Below are 22985 nucleotides of genomic sequence, written 5' to 3'. Positions count from 1 at the left end.
AAGCGCCAAGGCCTTCCAGCTCTCGGTTCCATTCCCAGTCTCTCACTGGGACTCTGCCATCCTCAGTGCCCGGCTGGCCCTGGCACTGCCAGTGCTCGCTGCCACGGGGGTTCTCGGGTTTCTGAGCAGGGTGCCCCGCCTGGTGCCGGGAGAAGTGTTGCCTATTAACAAGCTTGTAGATGCCCTTAATTAGGGACATTGATGAGATTACCCATTCTGTCAATCAAAGACCCTTCTGGCGCGGGGCTGGCGGCGTAGGCTGCTCTCTCGGTGACGCGCCCTCCTTCACTTACGTCTCCCGACCCCATTTCCTCACTTTCCAGATCGATGTGGAGGGAATCGTTCCTGGAGGCCCTGGTGTCCCTGGGATCAGGGGGCCGAAGGTCAGTCTGAGCCCGAAGGGTGGCGGTCGGCTCCGCCCCCGAGCCCCCTCAGCCCCTTCCTCTCTCGGAGCCTCGGTTTTGCTCATCTGTAAAATGGGAATGATAATACTCGTACAGAGGGTTGTTGTGGGGAACATACATTGTAAAGCAGAAGATATTTGTGCTACATTTCTATTCTGAACTTAAATACTTTCTAAAATGGCCACTCTCGTATGAGCATAAAGAGAGAGGTCTCAGCACGGCGCTGCTCGCTTCTCAGATGTGTATAACCAACCCAGCGGGCAACCTTCACAGCTGCTTTGGCTCTCCGTGCTTCCTTCCGCTCTCTCCGGCGTCCCTCTTTTGGGGCGTCGTGCTCGCGATCATCCCTCCTTAAAAAGACTGGGGGAATGCCCTCAGCAGCAAATATGCAAATCCACGGGGCGACAGCGTCTGAAAAGTCTCCTTCTTCACCTCAAGATACCCTTGAAACGAGACCTTTTTTCCTCCTCCTCGTCCTGGGGATGATGGGGGGTATTTGATAAGGGCTGAAGGGGAGGTGGGAGAAGGGGGTTCTGGGCACTCAGAGTCTGACGCGCAGACTTCCCCTCCCTCAGGGTGAGCCGGGCAGAGACGGGGACCGCGGCTCCAAAGGAGATCAGGTGGGAGCCTGGGCCCTCAGCGGCTGAGGGACACCCCCGTCCTGTCCCCAATAGCTTCCTTGGCTCCCTGGGGGCTTGGGGAGAAGATGATTTATCTTCTAGAGAGACTGTGGACCTCTCCTGCTCCCCCCCATCCCTCTCCTCCCCAGGAATCCATCCTTCCTGGGCTCATCAGGTGTGAGTGGCTCCTCACTGAAGGGGGAGGGGCTGCACCCTGGCCTGGGGCTCAGGCTGTCCAGGTTTAGTGCCTGATGTCCGAATTTCAGGGAGCAAATGGAGTCAAGGGGGACCGTGGAGAGGCTGGAGAGAAGGGCCGAGACGGCAGCCCGGTGAGCGCGGCCCTGGAGGGTGTGGCTGGGGGCTGGCTGTGTGTGGGGGCCTTCATAGGGGCGTGCCGGGGGCTGTGGGTCCATGGGCCATGTGGGCAGGAGACACGTGGGCGTGGAACCTCTCGGGAGTTTGCTGGTGGGTGTGGGGTAGGACTCAGGGACTGCACACAGGACTCTGTGTGTGTGGAGGCGGACACGACAGTATCCATTCTCAGGACACCCTAAACTCGTCCGGGATCCTCGGCCCGGAGCTGAGGGAGGCTGGGGCAGTGGAAGCCTCTCCCCGGGGTCTTTAGGGTTAATGTTGTTCTCTCCAGGGGCCTTCGGGAGAGCGGGGACCCCCAGGGCTGGAAGGAAAGCCGGTGAGTGGGGGTCTGGGCAGAAAGGCGGTTGTTGAGGTCACAGCTCTAGTGCATCCTCCCCCCATGACCATTGCCTTCCCTTGCCACGCTTCCATCAGCAGGCTTTGGACCAAGCAGGGCGGGTCTGGGGCACTCAGCGCAGCCCTCAGAATGTCCGGCCCCTGGTGCTCCTCCATCATGTGGCCATTAAGGGTACAGGGAAGAGGGAGCCAGGGGAGGACTTGCTCATAAATCACGGGACCACCAGCTGTGGATTTAGAGCCAGAAGGGGCCCTCGCAGCGTGAGGAAGCTGAGCCCCAGCGAGGCTCGTGTGCCAGGCAGTGCCTGGTTGGGCCCAGCCCTTCCGCTCCCTCCTTCTGCGGCCAGCGCCGTGTCCACGTCCGTCAGGACAAGTCTCCCTGGAAGGTCTGGGTTCTGCTTCTGCCCTCGGCGTTAGCCGCCCAAACCTTGCTCACGATTTCAAAGATCCGTGGTTGACCTCCCCCCAAGAGTCACAGTCAGTCTCTCCCAACCTTTGTGGGTCTGGAGAGGAAATCCTCATCTTATCCGTTCTCCATCCAGGGTCCCCCAGGTGCGAGAGGAGCCCCAGGCCCAGCGGTGAGTAACCCCCCACATCTGCCTGATCTCCGCCTTCCAGAGACCCCCGGCCCCCCAGGACTCCCCTGTTTTCTCACTCCGGGGACGCCGTTGCTCCTCATGTTCCCTGGGATCCTTTCTGTTCCTGCCCCCTTGAGAAGCCCCATCCCCAGGGACCTCCTTGGCCTGTCTCTTTCTCTTGACTTTGTCCCCACCTCCTTGGAGCCCTCCTTTCACTCCAAGGTCCCCCTGGTAGAGCAGGATCCTCCAGTTCTCCATCTGTTTGGTTCAGGCGAGACTGTGGGCGATGAGGCTGGGGGCTATTGTCCCACAGCCCTCAGACTTCTTCCTTCCTCCAGGGCAACCACGGGGACCCAGGACCACACGGTGCCCCGGTGAGTGAGGGGTGGGGGAGGGAACGGGGTCTCTGGGGATAAGGGGCCGCCCAGCAGAACCGTCAGACGGCAGGGACGGAGCCGCTGGCACAAACGGGTGGCGCTCTCTGGGGGATCCGTGGAGTGAGGTTGGCCCACGGCCACGGCTCTCGGCTCTGGCAGTGCCCCCCCACCCTCCTGCCCTCTCTGAGGGCACAGTGAGGGGGCTGCTGGGCCCAGAGGAGGGAGGCTTTCACAGCTGTGTCTCGGTCAGCTCCAAGCCCACTTTGGAGCTCCAGGAGCTGCCCGGGCCCCGGGACCAGACCAGAGCCCGTAGCGGGGCTGGAGGCCTGAGATGCGTGGGAGGGAGCCCCAGATAGTCTTGGGGAAGAGAGGGCCACACTGAACAAGGCACTTCTGCTTGGGCCGTGGGCCCTGAGCAGTAGCGGGTGGGAGGGTTAGGAGAGCTGGCCCTGGAGCCAGGCCTGGCTCCACACGCCGCCTCTGTCTCGTACTCTGAGCTTGTTCCAGGAGGAGGCCCCAGGGTTTGATTGATCTTAAAATCCTCTCTTTGTCCACCCTGTCCCTTGACCTCTGACTTCTTACTGTGAATCTGCTCCTCAGGGACTTTCTGGCCCCCCGGGGCCCCAGGGCCCGTCCGGCTTGAAGGTCAGTGAGAGGTGCTTTTGTATGCCTTGTGTGGGGAAGGCAGGGTCCTGTGCGGGGGCAGAACACCCCAGAGGAGGTGGAAAGGAATTGGGTGGGAGCGGTGAGGAGCAGACTTTGCAGGGGCCGTGTACTAGCATCAGGGGGCAGCTGGAGGGATGTAGAGACTGGAGGGGAAGGGCCTGTTGGGGGGCCTTACCGTTTCATGGCATTTCTTGCAGGGGGAGCCTGGGGAGCCTGGACCACCTGGGCGGGTGAGTGGCTTGAACCTTGAGGGCTCACGGCAGTTGGTCACCTGGGGCCAGGGCCCAGGACTCGTGGGTAGGGGGCTGGGGGACTCTCTCTCCCGACCTTTTGTCTCCTGATGAGGCCCCCTGGATTCTCTGCCTCTGCCTGGGGAGCGGGGGAGCCCCTCTGGGAAGCTTTGACCTCAGTTTCTTTGTCCATCTCTGTCTTCACTAGGGCCTGCCTGGCCCCCAGGGAGTGGTGGGGCTGCCCGGACCTCCGGGTTCCTCCGGCCTTGTGGTGAGTGGCTGTGGCTGCCTTGGGCTGGGGGACGCTCCCAGGCTCTGTCTGACCCCCGACCCTTCCCCTGGGAGGCCTCCTTTTCGATCTTCCCACCGTTCTCAGAGCCTTTATTCCTCCTCCTCCCATCTTGTTTGACATGTTCCTCTCTCCACCCCCCAGGGCCCACAGGGGCCACCAGGCTTGCCAGGCCAAGTGGTGAGTGTTTGGGCAAGGAATGGGAACATTATTTGCAAAGGGAGGAATCTGGTGACAGATGAGAGTGACTCATGATATCTTCCTGTTAGGGGGAGACGGGGAAGCCCGGAGTGACAGGCCGGGATGGCAAAGATGGAGAAAGGGGAGCTCCCGGTGTCCCTGTGAGTATGCAGCCTCGGAAGGCTTGTCATGGAGAGAAGGAAGAGGGCTGAGGGGGACGGGGCCAGAGAATTGGGGGAGGGCCAAGAGGGGGTGGAGGGGATGGGTTAATCAGGGCAGAGTAGGAGGGAGGAGAGGGAACCGGGGATAGGTAGATGGGGGCAGAGGTCAACCTTTCTAATGTTCTTCTGGGACAGGGGTCACCTGGCCTGCCAGGCCCTGTTGGACCCAAGGGGGAGCCTGGAGCTACAGGACTCCCAGGACAGGTAACTGGACAGTGAGACCTCACCCCCTTGCACTCCCTCTACCCCGGTCATTGCTCTGAGCCCACACTGGCAGTGGTCCCCACCTCTTCTAACCCCCTCTGAGGCCGCCCCACATCTCTCTCTGGGTTTTGGAAAGGACCCTGGATCAGGAGTCAGAGGACCTGGCTTCAAGGTCCAGTTGTCAGTAACGCCCCTTATTACTTTGGGCAAGCCAGTGACCTCTGTGGGCCTTGATTTGTCCCTCTGTAAAACGAATAGGAGCAAAACTGTCGTGAACTGTTGTGAAGATCAAATGAGAAAAACATAAACGTGAAGTATGTTGGGCCCGACTCCAAACAGCAATCTCTCTGGAAGAATGTTCGCAGCATACTTCACACTGAATCTGTGACTCGTAGCCACCTTTTTCTCTGCCTCAGTTTCCCCATCTGTATAAGGAGGAGAGGAAATGAGACAATGTTCTCTTCCTATTCTAAATCCCATGATCACACCCATAACAGACTGATCCCTAAGGCTGTGCCTTTATTTAGTCTCTGTTCTTATCTCCCATTGTCCTCCCATTCTGGAGGAAACCTTTGAGAAGTAAAAACCAGTCTCCTCTCCCCCAGTCCCGTCCCGTGTGTCTTCGGAGAGGGGCTGGGGTGCAGGTGGGGGCGGCGCTCCTTCCAGGTGCTGCACTCAGCCACTGTGTCTCTTTCCCTTCGCAGGCTGTGGTCGGGCCCCCTGGTATGAAGGGCGAGAAGGTGAGTGAGTCGGGAACAATTCCCGGGGAAGGCATGGGACGCAGGTGGGCCAGGTGAAAAGTCCGGGTAGGAAAGCGAATCCGGGCTCCTTTCTCCGAGGCTTCCCCGTCACATTCCTGATTCCCTTTTCTCTGTTCTCAGGGAGCTCCTGGAGGCCTTGCTGGGGACCTAGTGGGAGAACCTGTGAGTATGCCTCTTTCCTTCATTCTTATCCCCCTAGAATGGACCCATGAGCCCATTGTGACCTTTTCCCTTCTTCATTACTTGTCCCCAATCAATGACTTGCCCCTGACCCTATCCTGCTGACCCCTGCTCCTTGACCCAATCTTTGCAGGGATCCAAGGGGGACAGAGGACTTCCTGGACCTCGAGGAGAGAAGGTAAGGGCCAGACTCCTGTCTCCAAACCCACCAATCCAAGGAGGGAGGAGGGGGAGGGCAGGCCACCAAGCTGTGGAGAAGACGGGGAGCCCATGTGTGGGGTGGGTTCCCATTCCCTCTCCTCCCTCCATGCAGGGCGAGGCTGGACAACCCGGGGAGCCCGGAGATCCCGGAGAAGATGTAAGTTGGGATGGGGGCTGACGAGGGAGAGCACGCACAGGTGGATACTTGGACCTCCTAGGGGCATGGGTACATTTACGTACTATATTCCTAGACCCCATAATATTCATGCAGAATACCGTATATATGCGTGTCTCAGGGCACCTTTGTCATACACGTGCCCTCCAATTCGGGGTTTCTCTTCCAGGGCCGGAAAGGGGCAACAGGACTCCGAGGTGAAAAGGTAAGTGTGCCTGACCCCCGCCCCAGCCCCCGTGTCCATTTCCCTCCCAATTCCATCTTCCCAGCTGGGCTCCGCGCTCTCTTCCCCCTCTCAACCTGTGACTTTTCCATCCTCTGGGACTCTGTGCTCCCCTACCACTCATTGTGGTCTTTGCTGGGAGGTATTGGGTGGGGCTGGGGCTGTTACGAGGGTTTCTCAGATTCCCAAAGGCCTCAGAGTTAACCTCACTTCTCCCTTCAGGGCTCCATGGGAATTGGGGTCCAGGGTCCCCCTGGATCAGATGGGCCCCCAGGCCCAAAGGTGAGAGTGCCCCCTTGCCCAGCTCAGGTGGCAGTGAACGGGATAGAGAAGATGGCATCCCTGGGAGGTTGGGGGTAGGAGCATAAGATGATGGGGATCCTACGAGGCTGAAAAATAGCAGGGTGAGGGTGGGGGATGAAGAAGAAGCGACAGCCTGAGCTCTGTGATTCGGGCAAGTCCCATCTCCTGCATGGGCTTTAGTTTCCTCCCTGGTAGAAAGAGGGGGCTGAGTTAGTATGTCTTGGGCCCCTTCGAGTTCTAAATTCTATGACCTGTGTATAGATAGGGACCAAGGAGAGGGAGGATCCTGATGGATAATTTGGGCTTTTCTGTGTCTGTTTTAGGGAGATTCAGGCCTTCCAGGCCCTCCTGGACCCCCAGGGACACCAGGTGTTGTGGGATTCCCTGGCCACGCAGGCCCCAGAGGCGAGCCGGGGCAGCCGGGCCTTTCTGGAGAAAGGGTAAGGGGGACTGGGGTGGAAGGAACAGGAGAGGGTCCCCAGGGGTGAGGGGGTTCCTCGTAGCCGGTCACACAGTCAGCACATCTCCTTTCTGGAGAGGAGAGAGAAGCAGAGGAGGTGCTACCACAGAGGGTTGTTGGTGGTGGTCCCTTGTTCTTAGGACAACCATGACACCAGAGGGGTGAATTGGATTGGCACGCAAGGGCACTGCCCCACTCGCCCTCCAGAGCCGTCTGGGTGCAGGGGCCACAGATGCATTGGGATGCCTGGAGGTGGCCCTGGCTGCAGGGGGAGACCTGGGCCTTTTTAAGCTCAGGTCTTTAATAGGTCTCAGTCTGACCAAGGCAATGCCCATTCAGCCATTAAGGCTAAGTAAGAATTCAGGGAAGAATGGCCTATTTTACCTAGTCAAAAAATAAAAAATCCATCCGGGAGGGGAAGATGCTCAGGCTTTCAGATCAAAGCAGCAACAATTGCTATGTGCATTCCCTCCGAGCCAATCAGGGCCCCAGTAATGACCAAGTGGGGCTGCGCTGGGACCTGTTGTTGGCCAATCAATGAGAGCCAGAGTGATTTGTGTTGAAGGCACGGTCCTTAAGAAAGAAATCTAGCCAGCAAATCCCAAGATATCTCAGAAGGTTTCAGGATCAAAATTTATATTTCTTTGGGCAGAATATCTGTGGGTGAAGATATGATACCCTAACATGGACAGAGGGAAGGGAAGGGAAAGGGAAGAAGGAAAAAAAGAAAGGAAGGAAGGGAAGGAAAAGAGAGAGAGAGAGGTCTGAAATTCAATATGAATGCACTGTAATAATTCAGATGCAAAGATATTGCAGGTGGAATGGACAGAACTCCGTCCCTGGAGAATAGGATGTCTCTCTAAATCTAAAAATAAAGCTGAGGTTTGGCTCCTGAGTGATAAGGAAGATAGCGGCAACTAGAGGAGGGGAGCCAGCTTAGGGAGGACGTGAGGCCTTAGAAGAAGGCTCTCTGTAAGCTCCCTAGATTCCTGATTGGGAGAGAGTCTCATTGTGGGCCCCACATTCCTGAGGAGCTGGTTCCCTCATCCTCTCATTTCTCTTACAGGGTTTAATGGGTCCCCCTGGGAAAGAAGGGGTCCCAGGCCCTCCTGGGCTTCCAGGACCAACCGGGGCAGCGGTGAGTCCTAGCCTTGATGTAGCTCAGTGTCCGTGTGTCTGACTGCTCCCACACCCACTTCGCTGTCTATTCCTGTGCTCATTCCCGCGGATGCCATCTCTCAGGGCCCTGGGGACCTTGCCCACCTGAGCGACGTTCTCCTTCCTCAGGGGCTTGAGCTTCAGACCCCCCTCACCACAATCGTCGCCTCTCCTGCCATTCTCCTCCTCTTCATATTTCTGTCTGTTCATAGGGACCTCTTGGAGCTTCCGGACCCAAAGGAGACAAGGTAGGAAGAGAAGGGAGGGGCAGAGACTGGAAGAAAGCAGAGAAGAGGGGGGAGGAGGGGGAGCTCCCGCTCCCTCGGCCAAGCTTGAATGCCTCTTTGTCAGGGAGATCCTGGAGTGGGGCAGCCGGGAGCCCGAGGAGAGAGAGGGGATCCGGGCATCCGGGTATGTATTCCTTTGGCAGCCTCCATGGCAGGGACCAGGCAAGGACCGCTGCTCCTAGCCTTGGGGGGGGGAGTCACTGCCCAGGTCCTTATTCCCCCAAACTCTTCGCCCTGTCTCTGAGATCCCCCGTGAGACCTGACTTCTCCTTCAGGGTGAAAATGGCCGTCCTGGTCTGGAGGGAGACAGAGGCCCCGCGGTGAGTGTTGGAGCATCCTACTGTGGGCTAACTCCTAGTACGCACTTCATCCAGCATTTATGAGGCACCTGCTATGTGCAGAATCCAGCACTAGGTGCTGGGGGAGGTGCAAGTTTGGTTCAGATTCAGTCCCAACCCTCAGAGATCTCACTGTTTAGTAGGGAGACAATGTTCCAAGATGAGCACGTTTGAGTGGGTATAGGGCTGGGTGACCTCCTGGGGGAGAGTTAACCTGGCCCACTAGCCCGCTTCCCATTCTCATAGCATTTTATCCCCTCCCCCCCCCCCCCCCCCCCCCGCCTCACTTGCTGGCCTCTGGTATTCCTGCACTTGCTCTGTCCCTCTTAGATCATAAGCAAGATCAGAGCAGGGGCTGGGGGAATTCCATCCGTGGTGGCTCTGGCTGAAGCCAGGCCTGCACCTGGTCCTGTCCCTGGGACACGGGACTGAGACATCCCTCCCTCCTCCCCCTCCTAGGGGGAGCCTAGGCTGGGATCTCCAGCCTTGATGCCTTCCCTGACCTGCCCACCAGCATTATCCCCGGGCTTCATTAATTCTGCTCCCCCTCTCCCTCCCATAGGGCCCTCCAGGAAGTCGGGGAGAGCGAGGGGACAAGGTGAGTGTGGTGGATACCAGAGCTGGTGGGGTGGGGGCAGAGCTCAGGCAGGTTGGGCGCAGAACCATGAATGTGTACAGAGATGTGCGTGCATGTGCATGTAGACACGTGTGCATGCATATGCATGTGTGCATGTAGATGTATGGGCACACACATATGCATGCATATTTATATATATATATATTTACCATGTACGTAGATGTGGATGTATGCACATATATATTTGCAGACACTTGCATGCATACCTGGGTGCCTGTAGCTGTGTGCACATATACACACATGCATATCTATGTGTAGGTAGATATTTGGGCACACATATGTGTGCATGCATATAGATGGGATTTGTGCATGCATATGTCTTGCACGTAGATGTGCATGCATGCACATTATGTCCATAGATAGGTGTCTTCATGTAAATGCATGCATGTGTGTAGATGCATGTGTATCTATGTGTAGTGAATGTGTGTGCATACATATGCATGTGTGTGCATAGACGGGTATGTGTGCACACATGTATTTGTAGATGCATGTGCATAATACACACATACTTGTAGATGTGCATGCACACATGCATATCTGGGTGTAGCTGTATACATGCATATGTATGTGTGAATGTAGATGTGCAGTATACATATCTGTTTGTTGCAGATGTATGTGGATGCATGTGCATGCAGACACACATGCTTGTAGATGTGCATGCACACATGCATATCTGTGTGTATGCATGCTTGTAGATGTGTGCATGTATATATGCATGTGTGCATATGTAGCAATGTGCATGCACATACGTGTGTGTGTGTGTGTGTGTGTGTGTGTGCATGAGCACCTTGTGGGGGGTGGGGTCTGTAGACTGTGAAGAGGTGAGGCGTCAGAGGGGGGGTGCTAAGAGAGAGAGATTCCCACCACATCCTCCCCTCCTGGAGCTGTGTGATCTTGGGGAGATTCCTAACCTCTGAGTCAATTTTCTCATCTGAAAAATGAAGGGGTGAGATCTGAATTTCTGTCCGGCTTCAAGTTCTATGATCTTATGAGGTTCAATGGTCTTGAACTGAGTGAACACCTTCCCCTCTCTCCTGTCCCTCTTTCTTCCCTTTGGTCTGACAGGGCGATGCTGGAGCCCCTGGACTGAAGGGTGACAAGGTAAGAGGGGCGAGGGAGAAGGAGAGCACGGAAGGGGGCCATGGTGGAAGGAAGGAGACACTGGAAGGAGATGGCGTATCCCTGACTCACAGCTCTCTCTCCCTCCTCCTTCCCTGCCAGGGCGACACAGCTGTGATCGAGGGGCCCCCTGGGCCTCGAGGCCCCAAGGGAGAGACAGTGAGTTGGGAAGTGGAGAAGGGGCGGCAGAGGCCCGGGCGGCTGTGAGTTGTGGGTTGGGCGAAGCTTCCTCTGGTGGTGGGCTGCCTGGAAGACCCTCCCCTCCCCACCCTGCCGCAGTCCCCAGAGCCCCGGGGTTAGACTCAGGGCCCAGGTCTGGCCACGTCCTGTTGGGAGAATCTTAGGAAGGAAGAAGCCAGGCAGCAGAATGTCCCGGCTTGTCTCCCCTCCACTGTTCATTTTGGACAGAGAAAGAAGGGTTTAACCATGTCTGTCGGGACTGACTCTGGAGACTTGGGGAAAATAACATTTCTCAAGTGGAAAACTATTTTTCTATTACTATTATGCTCCCTTTCCCCATTCAGGGTGACCGAGGCCTGAGAGGCTTGGATGGTGACAAAGGAGCCAGAGGGGACACTGGCCTTCCTGGGGAAAAGGTGACGATGGTGATTGGGTGGGAAAGTTGGGCCGGGGTGGGGGAAGGGTGCAGAGGGGGAGGGGGCTGGCCTGGACTCAGGAAGACCCGAGTTCCAATCCAATACTTCCTAGCTCAGTGACTGAGCAAGCCACTGTTGGTGCCTCGGTTTCCTCAGCGGTCAGATGAGGGGAAGGGTTGGTTCTCCCTTAGCTCTAAGTCTAGGATGGTATTCTCTTGCCCACTCTCTGCAGGGTGTGAAGGGAGAGCTGGGTGACAGAGGCTCTCCGGGATCCCAGGGTGTGCGAGGCCCCGTGGGGCAGAAGGTGAGGACTCTGCGGGCCCAGAGCCCCATGCTGGTTGCTGTCTAAGTCCCACCGGCCTTAGGCCTTTGGGGCTCATTCGCAGGAACCCCTTTACAGTTATCCGCATGTGTCACGTGGCTCCTTCAGCCATCTGTGTGGGGGCGAGGTGAATGTCGTCTTGGGTGGGGGGCGGCACCCTGGCGCTCAGCCTGGGTTCCCAGGAGCCTCCTTCCCGATTCTGATTGCCTTTTTTGCCTGCAGGGTGACAGTGGGGACCCAGGGATCCCCGGGGCACCGGTGAGTCAGCCTTCTCTCTGAGCCCCCGTCTGTGGTTCCATCCATAGCCCACACCCCTCTGACCCTTGTCTGCGCTTCCCTTCCCCACCTTCCCCTTGACTGCCAGCCCCCCTCCATGCCCCCTGGCCTCCTTTGACGCCCTCACTCTCCTCCCCTCAGGGCCTCTCTGGGAAGGGTGGCGCTCCTGGTGCCCATGGAGAGAAGGGAGAGCCAGGCTTTATGGGCCCCCGAGGCCTCAAGGTAGGTGCAGGGAGTGGGCCTTGGGTCCAGGAAGGGTTGAGGTGATGGGAGAGCTGGGCAGTACAGTGGAGAGGCCTGAGTCCGGCTGAGGAGGCCTGCCCCTGCCCCCTCGGGTGTTTGCTTTGTGGCTCCAAGTCAGTAACTTCTTTCGCACCTCAGTTTCCTGTCCTGACAAAGAAGGAGGTAGAATTAAATGGGTCTCTCGGGTCCTTTTCAGCTCAAAAAGGAGATGGATTAATGGGTCAGGTTGTCATGGTGGGAGAAGGGAAGGAGGGGAGCAAGCTTGGGGCCTCATCAGCCTCTGTCTTACAGGGAGATCGAGGCCTGAAAGGGGCCTGTGGCCAAGACGGGGAGAAGGGGGACAAGGTAAGGGACATCCTGGGGGCAGGATGGGGTGATGTTAGGAAGATGGTGTCTTTTGTGGAGTGATGGACTAGATTGAGACAATCTTTCCTCTCCTCCATATTTTTTTGGGGGGGTCTTCTTCCTGCCTTAGGGGGAAGCAGGTCTCCATGGACGGCCTGGACTCCCCGGACGGAAAGGAGAGATGGTGAGGGGGTATGGGGGGTAGCCAGGGGCAAGCATAGCTGGCGGGTCCCATCACATCTGGAGGAAGTGGGCTCACATTTAAAGGGAGAAGAAAGTGTCAGCCCCTCTGGGGGCTTTGCTCTCATCTGGGGAGGGCCCTGGCTCTACTCTGGGGTGCTCACATCTGGCTTATGTAGGCAAATGGGTCTAGACTCCTGTCTTGTTCTTTCTCAGGGGGAGATGGGGCTGCCTGGCCTATCGGGGCACCCAGGAAAGGAGGGTTTGATTGGTCCCAAGGTAGGAATTTGAAGTGGGGAACTCTGGTGCTACAGTCAGCAGCTACCAGGCCGCTGGGTGGGTGTGTTAGCGTAGACATTCCCTTGGTGGGGACAGAGTGGAATCAGGGGACTGGGGGTGTGGGAGTCTGATGGGATGAGGGAGATATGGGAAGAGCTGGAGGAAGCTTGGGGAAGGGGAAGGGGAGATGGGGCCCCCGGGACTCATCACTCTCTCCCCTAGGGTGACCGAGGCTTTGATGGTCAGCAAGGGCTGAAGGGTGACCAGGGCGAGAAAGGGGAGCGGGTAAGTAAGAGAAGAGGTTATGGGTCCCTTGTACCTTCTGGCTGAAGCTTCTGAAAGGAATTTTAGTTTTCTTTTAAGATAATATTTTTTATTTTCCCCAATTACTGGTGCAATGGGTTCTAGTTTGACCTTTCTGAGCCAAATTACTCATTTCTAAAATGGGGTTAATGATAGCACCTCCCTTGTGGGAAGAGGGAGCGGATCAGCTGAGATGGAGAACGCTCTGGGAACTTTCAAGGCTGATGGAAATACCTCCTCTTTAATCGTCAGTGTGGCCTGGTAGAAAGGATGATGAACTCGAGAGAGAGTCAGCAAGCCTTGCGTTCAAATGCTACCCCTGACCCTGGCTGTGGGAATCTGTATAAGGCACAGAACCTTGAAGCCTCAGTTTCTCATCTATAAAATGGAGACAGGGCTGCTGTGAAGCTCAGAGATAATTTATATTGGGGGCTTTGCAGACTTTTCCTTGACATGTAAATATCAGCATTTGTTTTTACCTGGACTTTAATCAACCTGTAAACATTTTTTCTTATATTTTCTATAATAGCTTTTTGTTTTCAAAACATGTGCAAAGACAATTTTTACCATTCACCTTTACAAAACTTGTGTCCCAAAATTTTTCCCTCCCTTCACCTACCTCCTCCTCTAGAGAGCAAATAATCCAAAATATGTCAAACACATGTAATTCTTTTATGCATATTTCCACAATTATGGACACAAGAAAAATCAGATCAAAAAGGGAAAAAAAGAGAAAAAAAAGCAAGCAAACAACAATAAATGGTGAAAATACTGTTGTGCTCCACACTCGGTCTCTGTAAACATTTTTAGAGCTTCTGCTCTGTGCCAGCCATTGTGGTGAGCTCGGAGGGTATAAAGGAGGCTGAAGGCCTCGTCCTTGGGGAGCTTGTAACTTCCTGCGGCAGATGGCCAGTGTAGCATGTTCCTTAGTCTCAGGGGTGTCTGGTTCGCCAAGATGGCAGGTCCACATTCACACAGTCAGTATGTACCAGAGGCTAGGTTTGATCCGGACTTCCACACCCAGTTTCTTCACCTCCTGCCACAGGCTTTGTCTCCAGGTATTGTCAGTTGCTATTATTCTTGCCATTTTAAATCTCTGCCCTTTCTCTCCAGGGACTTCCTGGTGTTTCAGGGATCCAAGGCCCCAGGGGCAGTGATGGAGCCTCTGGGCCTCCTGGGCCTCCTGGTAGCATCGGCCCTAAAGGTCCGGAGGGCATCCAGGGGCAGAAGGTGAGTAACCCTCCAGTCCCTGCCTTTGGCAGCAGCCCTAATCTTCTGCAATTATCCTCAATCTTGGAGCCTTGGCTGTAGGCCCACCAGCCATATTCTTAGCGGGGTCTTTTCTCTCAGTAAAAGAAAAGGGATTTGTTTTTGAAGGGAGGAAGGGGGTATTGGAGCCTGTGACTCATCATTTTCCCCTTCTGTCTCCTGCAGGGGGAGAGGGGCCCCCCTGGGGAGAGTGTGGTTGGTGCCCGAGGGGTCCCTGGAATCCCAGGAGAGCGAGGGGAGCAGGTGAGTCTGGGCTTCTGAAGAAATGTTGGGTGAGGGTACTTAAAGGCCTCAGGTGGTCCCCTGGTCTGTGGGAGGAGAGGCAGATAGGCAACTTCTTATTCACAAGATGACTAGGGGGCTTTGCTCCTATTTGGGGAGGGGCTTGCTCATGTCTGGTCATGGGGGGAAGGGGAGTGTAACCCTATCTCATTCTTTCTGCCAGACTTATGGGGTCTCCCAGGGAAGGAGGCTATATTATGGCCTTCCTTCCAAAGCTAGTCTTACCTGCAGATGACACCTTCATTCATCCTTTTTTCTCAAATCTCTTAATTCTCCCCTCTCCCTTCCCGTGCTTTCCGTCTCCCAGAATATCTCCCCCGTGTCTCCCTCCTTTCTATCCTCATTTCTGTCACTCCCACACTCCTTCATGTGCTCCTGTATAATGGCTGGATTCCTAGCCATCCTTGAAGACGTGCCTCCAGCGCCTGCTTCTCTGGGAACCTGCACTGGTTTCTCCCTTCTGTTAGTAGTGTCCCCACCAGCCCTCAGCGCACCCTTTAGGTTGGATTGGCTGTGATAGGTATATGGTTCTGCCGTCCCATTAAATCCCTCATGGGAACCTAGCCAAACCTGGGACCCCTCCCAGCTCAGCGCAGGAACCCTTAAGTGCTTGGGGACCTGCACTGAAGTCCTGTCTCTCACAGGGAAGCGTAGGTCCCATGGGCCCGCGAGGAGAGAAAGGGGAGCCCTCCATGACGGTGAGTGGTTCCACCCCGCTTTCAGAGGCTCTGGGAGAAAGGAATGGGGGGGAGACAAGAGCATGGAGCATGGGGGGAAGGGCAGGGCCTCCTCCTTCTGGAGTGGGCCAAGTGCTCCCTCTGTGTCCTCCAGGCCTCCGACATCCGGAGCTTCATTCGACAGGAGATGAGTCAGCATTGCGGTGAGGAGGAATGGGGGAAGGACCCCCAGGGTTGTGTGGCAAGGGTCCCTCCTCCTCTCCCCGCTCTCACCAAATGTCTCAGGGTTCCCTGTGTAATTTGTGGGAGAGGGAAGGAGACAACAGTCAGGGGATGATACGCGGAGGGAATATGTGACTTTCTCTTTCTGTCTTCTCCAGCCTGTGGCGGTCAGTATATCGCATCAGGATCAAGTAAGCCTCCTTTCTGGGTTCACGTTCCTCACTTCTAACCCCTGTCCATTCCTTCTGACTTTTAATCCTTCTTTCTCACTCCTCCCTCATCTCCTCATTCTTTACTTTCTTACTTCTGGCTAGCCCCACACCTTTGATCTTGCATCTATACCGCACTAACCTCAGGCCTCCCTTTAACCTGTCTCTGATCCATGACCCCAAACCCCACAAATCCTGGGCACCTGCCTTTGGGTGGCTGCCTGGGTCTCTGGGCCCATGACTCTTGGGGCTCTTTCCTCCTAGGACCCCTTCCCAGTTACTCCGCAGATACCCCAGGCCCTGGGCCCTGGCCCCATCCAATCCCTGTGCTGAGGCTCTCCCATGCAGAAGAGGAAGGTGAGTCTTTGGGGAGCAGCTCGGGAGCTGCCTCTTGCCTGGGTCCAGCAGGGGAGCAGGAGCCCAACCATGGCCATTGAGACTTCCTGAAGGTGGTGAAGGCAGAGGCCCTGCAGGGCCCAAGGCTGTGCTCTGGCAGGAGCTGGGAGGCCAGAACTAAAGTCCTGGTCCTCCTGTCCCCAGGGCCGGGGCCTCCAGAAGATGATGAGTACTCCATGGAGGATTACGAGGACATGGAGGGGGATGCTACTGAGGAGCCCTGGGTTGCTGGTCATGGTGAGACCCCTCTTGGCTCCCCGATCTGTCCTAGAGCCCTTGACTCAGGTTCCCCCCACTAATCCCTCCTCACTGGTCCCCCTCTCAGGCCTGTGCTCTCTGCCAATGGATGAAGGCTCTTGTTCTAATTACACCCTACGCTGGTATCACCGCCCCGGCAGGGGCTGTCATCCCTTTGTGTTTGGTGGCTGTGAGGGCAATGCCAACCGCTTCAGTTCCCGGGAGGACTGTGAACAACATTGTCTACCCCATGGAGGCCCAGGTAGTCTGTATGATCTACCCCAGAACTCCTGTCCTTGGGAGACCCTAGTCTAAGTATGGTTTTGTCCTTGTCCTTGGGAGCCCCTAGTCTAAGGATGGTTTGGCCCCTGTCCTTGGGAGCCCCTAGTCTAAGGATGGTTTGGTCCCTGTCCTCAGGAGCCCTGGTCTAAGGATGGTTTGGTCCCTGTCCTCAGGAGCCCTGGTCTAAGGGTAGTTTGGTCCCTGTCCTCAGGAGCCCTGGTCTAAGGATGGTTTGGTCCCTGTCCTCAGGAGCTCTGGTCTAAGGATGGTTTGGTCCCTGTCCTCAGGAGCCCTGGTCTAAGGATGGTTTGGTCCCTGTCCTCAGGGAGCCCTGGTCTAAGGGTAGTTTGGTCCCTGTCCTCAGGAGCCCTGGTCTAAGGGTAGTTTGGTCCCTGTCCTCAGGAGCCCTGGTCTAAGGATGGTTTGGTCCCTGTCCTCAGGGAGCCCTGGTCTAAGGGTAGTTTGGTCCCTGTCCTCAGGAGCCCTGGTCTAAGGGTAGTTTGGTCCCTGTCCTCAGGAGCCCTGGTCTAAGGGTAGTTTGGTCCCTGTCCTCATGAGCCCTGGTCTAAGGGTAGTTTGGTCCCTGTCCTCAGGAGCCCTGGTCTAAGGATGGTTTGGTCCCTGTCCTCAGGAGCCCTGGTCTAAGGGTAGTTTGGTCCCTGTCCTCAGGAGCCCTGGTCTAAGGATGGTTTGGTCCCTGTCCTCAGGAGCCCTGGTCTAAGGATGGTTTGGTCCCTGTCCTCAGGGAGCCCTGGTCTAAGGGTAGTTTGGTCCCTGTCCTCAGGAGCCCTGGTCTAAGGGTAGTTTGGTCCCTGTCCTCAGGAGCCCTGGTCTAAGGATGGTTTGGTCCCTGTCCTCATAGTTTGGTCCCTGTCCTCAGGAGCCCTGGTCTAAGGATGGTTTGGTCCCTGTCCTCATGAGCCCTGGTCTAAGGGTAGTTTGGTCCCTGTCCTCAGGAGCCCTGGTCTAAGGGTAGTTTGGTCCCTGTCCTCAGGAGCCCTGGTCTAAGGATGGTTTGGTCCCTGTCCTCAGGAGCCCTGGTCTAAGGGTAGTTTGGTCCCTGTCCTCAGGAGCCCTGGTCTAAGGATGGTTTGGTCCCTGTCCTCATGAGCCCTGGTCTAAGGGTAGTTTGGTCCCTGTCCTCAGGAGCCCTGGTCTAAGGGTAGTTTGGTCCCTGTCCTTAGGAGCCCTGGTCTAAGGGTAGTTTGGTCCCTGTCCTCAGGAGCCCTGGTCTAAGGATGGTTTGGTCCCTGTCCTCAGGAGCCCTGGTCTAAGGGTAGTTTGGTCCCTGTCCTCAGGAGCCCTGGTCTAAGGATGGTTTGGTCCCTGTCCTCAGGAGCCCTGGTCTAAGGGTAGTTTGGTCCCTGTCCTCAGGAGCCCTGGTCTAAGGGTAGTTTGGCCCTGTCCTCAGGAGCCCTGGTCTAAAGGTGGTTTGGCCCCTGTCCTCAGGGGACTCCTGGTTTAATGGGGGACATATAACTGTCTTCAAGGAATCCCTGGTCTGAGAGGGATATGTTTCCTGGCTTTAGGGGAGCCTCCATTCTGAGGGAGGAGTCAGCCAATGAGTATTAAGTTCCTGCCCCAGGCCAGAGCATGCTAAGCCCAGGGCCTGAAAAGAGGGACAAAACCATACAGAAGCAGGGCCTTCCCCAGGGACTGACAGCAGGTGCCAGGGCTGGACGGTCCTAATCAGTGTTTTCAGGACTGAGAGGGGCCCATGCCTCGAGGAGGCCCTGCTCAGGAGGAGGTGGAGGGAGTTGTTTTGGGGGCTTCTGGGAAGGGGGTGGCGGAGGGGCTTGGGAGGCAAGCTTAGTCTCTCTCTCCTGTTCTCCAGGTGCTCCCCCTGTCTCCCAGAGTTGAGGTGTCACAATGGACAGAGTGCCTGGGTCAGGTGCTGTTCCTGCCCCCTGCTGAGGGGGAGCGAGTGCTGACTCTGGAGGAGGCCGGGGGTGTGTGCAGAAGGCCCGGCCCCCCTCCTCGGCCCCCTCCCCTTTAGGCCCCTAAGACGGGGCTGACAGGAACTTGGTGCTACGTGGGGGTGGATGTGTGTGTGTGTATGCTTGTCAATTTCCGTGAAACTGTATCCAGTAAAAGGGCTGAGGGGCTGGCCGGACCCCCTTCCAGAATTCTGCCTCCCCTCAGTTCTGCCCCCGTCCCCGAGGCCCAAGGGATCCTGGGGGCGGGGGCAGATGGTGCTAACAGAGCTGACCTCCAATGGACTGCTGTCTGTCTGTCTGTCTGGCCCCTGCTCCGCTGCTGGCTCTAATGGTGCTGACCCAAGTCAAGGACAAGGGGACGTGGGGCAGGGGCAGCTTTCTCGGGGGCTCCTCTCCACTTCTTGGGTCCCAGATTGGGATATGTTTTGGAATCATTAAAGCTGCTGTTTTCAAGGGTGTACTGCTCTGTATCTGTGAGGGGGGAATTCTACTGTAGGGGGACAGTGGAGAAGGGATGGGGGTTTCTTGGGGCTGGGAGGAGATTTCAGGGATTCATTTGCCCAAGAGTGCAGATAGTGATAAGGGGCTTGTGGAGTGTCTGAATGGGAACTAGGCCAGGGAATGCTTGTGGAGAAGCTGGCATGGGCGTGTTTCTGGAGAGAATGTAGAGGGGTCAGGATGAGAGAAAGGAGAGCCACAGAAATTGAGCTGGTTAACTCCTGTTCTAGCTGGAATTCCCATGGGCTTGCTTATTTATTTATCTCCTTTTCATTTAAAATATTTTGAAAATTAATATCTTTTATTTTTCTTACCTTCATTTCCAAATATATCCCCTCCCCCTGCCTTACATAGTCATTCCTTGTCACCAAGAATAAAAAAATAAAGAGAAAAATAAAATTCAGCAAACTGTGTCATTTGAGTCTGACAAAAAATGCTGTATTCTTTACCTAGAGTCCCCCACTTCTGCAAAGAAGAAAGGGAGGTGAATTTCCTTTTCTCTGGGGACAAACTTGGTCATTATGATTATGTAGTGTTCTTTTCATTTCCATTATTGTGATCTTTGCTTTATTCTCTTTCTCTGGCTCCTGTGTCTTCTGCTTTTTTTTTTTTTTTTGGTGGGAGGTACTTCAGTAACCAAAAGCAGCAATGGCCCACTTCCTCTGACAAGCCAATAAGGTACTAGTGGGGTACTTCATTCTTACCTTGCTGAGATTGTTGATTCATCCCTGTTCTAGTTTCTCTCCCAGAACTGAGCACCTTCCCTGGGGCAAGAATAATTTTCTTGTCTTCAGTTGGTTTACTTTTGTCTCGTGTCCCTTTAAAAGACATTTTATTGATGCTTTTCTTTGTTTTTTTTACATTATAGTTACCTCCCATAAGCCCTCCCCTGCCCTGAACTTTCCCTTATAGTAAAGAAAAACAGTTAACAACCTTCCCACAGACTGGCACTGAGTGACAGTGCATGGCACACCCACGGTCCTTCACTTCTTCGGAGATGGAAATGGGTTTTGTCCAAGTATATGTGGAGTTAGCTCATATGGTTCTGGAGAGCCCATTGTTAAATTTTGGTGTGAGCTTTTATATCTTGGAAATCAACAAGGGCTATAAGTCAGAGCTTGATTTATCGTTTGGCTGATTGTCTTGACTTAAAAGAAAGTAAAGGAAATGTTAGGAATGCAGACTAAACTTAAAAGTGGATGGTTGACAATACAGGCTATTTGGGATGGTGAATAGAGCCAGCAGGATCCTGGCCTCAGATACTTATTAGCTGTGTGACTCTAGGAAAGTCACTTCACCCCAGCTGCCTCCAAAAAAAGGTGGATGATGTATTCCCCTTTCTCCTCCCCACCCCATCTCCCTAGAGTCAATTATTAAGCAGTTAGCATCTGCTGGTTTTTGTCATTATTCTTGCCTTCTCTTTGGCATTTAATCCAAATTCTGAAATAGCTTTTCTTATCCTGTCTTATTTTTGCCTGATCTGCTGAATATAAAGTTACTTTTCACGATAAAATGTCTCTAGTGACTGACCTAGACCACTTCTTTAATAGCTTGAAAAGATTGGGGAAAGGTTGCTTGGAGACAACCTTAGTTTTGTGGAACCTCAGTTTCTAGGGCATGAAGTCCAGAGTCAAACCTGTAGCATTATTCTAAGGACCAGGCAGTACTGGGAATTCTGTAGGAGGTGGCTCTTTGTTGCCAGGTTGGGCTTTAATATTTTATATTACAAAATGAATAATTTGGTAACTTTGTAGACGTAACTTAAAAATTATATATATTTCCAATTATGTGTAAAAACAATTTTTAACATTCATTTTAAAATTTGACTTTCCAGTTTTCTCTCTCCTTTCCTCCCCTCCCCTTTCTCCCTTGAGGAGGCAAGAAATTTGATATAGTTTATACAGGTGCACTCATGCAAAACATATTTCCTTATTAGTCATGTGAAAGAAAACAGACCAAAAAACCCCCGAGAAAGATAAGGCTTAAAAAAATTATTCTTTGATCTACATTTAGACTCCATTAGTTCTTTCTCTGGAGGTAGATAGTATTTTTCATCATTAGTAAGTCTTTTGGGATTGTCTTGGATCAGTGTATCACTGAGAATAGCTAAGTCATTTGTACTTGATTGTCATACAATATTGCTGTGACTGTATACAATATTCTTCTGGTTCTGCTCATTTCGTTGTACATCAGTTCAGGTAAGTCTTTCCAGGTTTTTCTGAGAGCATCCTGCTTGTCATTTGTTAGAGTGCAGTGGCGCTCCATCAAATCACACAGCTTGTTCACTCCTTAACTGATGGAAGTCCCCTCAATTTCCAATTATTTTTGTGGACATAGTTTCTTTACAAAATCTCAGAGCTAGAAGAAAACTCAGAAAGTTTCTAATCCAACCTGTAGCTGAGCAGGAAATTCCTCTAAAATACTCTGGGAAAGTGGCGCTAGTCAGTCCCCACTTTGAAGTCTCCAATGATACGGATCTCACCAAGTCTCAAGATAGTCTTTTCTACTTTCAGTCAGTATCAGAAAGTTGGTATCTCTATCATGTTGAAACTTTCTCCCCTGTACCTTCTGCCAATGTTCTTAGTTTTGATCTCTGCCACAGAGGCACAAGGGAACAGTTCCACATTTTAATGCATAAAGGGGATATTCAACATCATTCCAGTTTCTCCCTCATTTCAGGGCAATCAAATCTGGGCAATGATGACATATCTCCTAATAAAAAGCAAAAAAATCCTTATTGCTTCCAAATAATGAGTTTGCCGTTGATGTCATCTCCTTAATACAATGCAAAATTTCCTTGACAAGATGTAAATTTCTCATCTTATTCTTGGATTGTTGGCTGATTTTCTGCAAGCTTGTACACCGGGGCTGCATCATTGGAATAAATCTTTAAAATAGAAAGAGAGGGGAGGAAGCCTGAATAGTCACCTTAACCTTTGAGAGAACAATGTCATCTATGGACCATGGGCACCAGGGGCTGATGTACCCCAGAAAACCATGCCCCAGGGATGGTTGACAAAACTAGTGACTGAGTGCTAAGAAGTTGCTGGCTTGATAGGCTACCGTAGGAATATGAGCCAGCAATGATGAGGAAGGAGGGATTTCCCACACAGAGAGACAAGAAACCCCAAGAGAGAGCCACAACCTATCTTTCACTAGTACTGTGAGTTAATGAGAACTTTATAGATTTAGGGAAGGGAAATGACTCTTAAGTACTTTCCTCTCGGGGTGGGGGGGTGGATTACCCCCTAGGGTAGTATTATGCATCTATAAAACTGAATTGCTCCTTGGGAGAAGTGGGGCTCACCAGGGGAAGTATTGCTTGACTATTAAGCAACAGGAATCATTTCCCATTTCAAGAGTGTATCTACCTAGGTCAGTATTATAAGTCAGGGAGAGTTCCTTGGAGATGCAGGATTTTGGAGAGGAAATTTGAGGGATTTTGGCAATGGGCATAGTTTGTGGGCTTTGAATTTCCTATTAAAGTTTTATCTTATGGTCCATATTTTATATATATGCTTGCTGAGAGAATGGCCCTTTTCTTTTTGTGAAGATAAGTCAAATTCTGATATTCTTGGGAAAACCTTAATCTTAAGAGAAAGGGAGATTTTGGTAAGATATTCCCAAAATTAAATCCACTCTGTGAAGACCTAGAATTTTCTTGGATGACAAATTCAGGGATTTTGGGCCTGTCGCTAAAGCCACAACTACACTATTTGGGACAAATGAGAAAGGGAAGTAAGTAGAACACTGATGGCCAAGGATGGAGTGAGAAGGAGGTGGGAATAGTCAGATATCACATTTTAGAAAAGACATTGACAACCTGGAAGGGCAGGGAAGAGACTGACCAGCTTGGTGAGGGACTTTGAGATCATACCATCGGAGGTGAAGATGAAGGAGCAGGGGCTGTCCTGTGTAGTAGTGGGCTAGACTTGAATCAGGAAGTAGTTCAAATCCCACCAGATTGACAAACTATATGACTTGGATCCTCAGTTTCCTCATCTGTAAAATAGCACCTATAATCTCTCTCTCACAGGATGACATGAGATAATCCATCTAAAGCACTTTACAGATTTTTAGAGTGTGAGAAAATTTGTTGCCATCATAATA

General features: G+C 53.5%; 1 protein-coding gene across 1 annotated transcript in view; it reads left to right on the top strand.

The window, feature by feature from the left end:
• Positions 1-19283, top strand: part of COL7A1 (collagen type VII alpha 1 chain) — a 53023-nt gene extending 33740 nt beyond the window's left edge. The window contains 43 exon segments of the mRNA XM_074283194.1: positions 324-383; positions 980-1024; positions 1291-1353; positions 1671-1715; positions 2278-2313; positions 2652-2687; positions 3291-3335; positions 3554-3586; positions 3795-3857; positions 4020-4055; positions 4145-4216; positions 4412-4480; positions 5185-5220; positions 5362-5403; positions 5555-5599; positions 5735-5779; positions 5967-6002; positions 6243-6302; positions 6647-6763; positions 7850-7921; positions 8154-8189; positions 8293-8352; positions 8504-8548; positions 9129-9164; positions 10269-10304; positions 10425-10481; positions 10847-10918; positions 11151-11222; positions 11463-11498; positions 11658-11738; positions 12051-12104; positions 12235-12288; positions 12501-12563; positions 12786-12848; positions 13980-14096; positions 14301-14378; positions 15062-15115; positions 15249-15297; positions 15475-15507; positions 15790-15882; positions 16066-16158; positions 16247-16420; positions 18275-19283. Coding sequence (XP_074139295.1) covers positions 324-383; positions 980-1024; positions 1291-1353; positions 1671-1715; positions 2278-2313; positions 2652-2687; positions 3291-3335; positions 3554-3586; positions 3795-3857; positions 4020-4055; positions 4145-4216; positions 4412-4480; positions 5185-5220; positions 5362-5403; positions 5555-5599; positions 5735-5779; positions 5967-6002; positions 6243-6302; positions 6647-6763; positions 7850-7921; positions 8154-8189; positions 8293-8352; positions 8504-8548; positions 9129-9164; positions 10269-10304; positions 10425-10481; positions 10847-10918; positions 11151-11222; positions 11463-11498; positions 11658-11738; positions 12051-12104; positions 12235-12288; positions 12501-12563; positions 12786-12848; positions 13980-14096; positions 14301-14378; positions 15062-15115; positions 15249-15297; positions 15475-15507; positions 15790-15882; positions 16066-16158; positions 16247-16420; positions 18275-18300 — 2538 coding nt within the window. The 3' untranslated portion in view covers positions 18301-19283.
• The last annotated feature ends 3702 nt before the right edge of the window (positions 19284-22985 follow it).

This window comes from Sminthopsis crassicaudata, chromosome 1 (assembly GCF_048593235.1).
Source record: "Sminthopsis crassicaudata isolate SCR6 chromosome 1, ASM4859323v1, whole genome shotgun sequence".
NCBI classification, from domain to species: Eukaryota; Metazoa; Chordata; class Mammalia; order Dasyuromorphia; family Dasyuridae; genus Sminthopsis; species Sminthopsis crassicaudata.
This window is presented reverse-complemented; position numbering and strand designations above follow the sequence as displayed.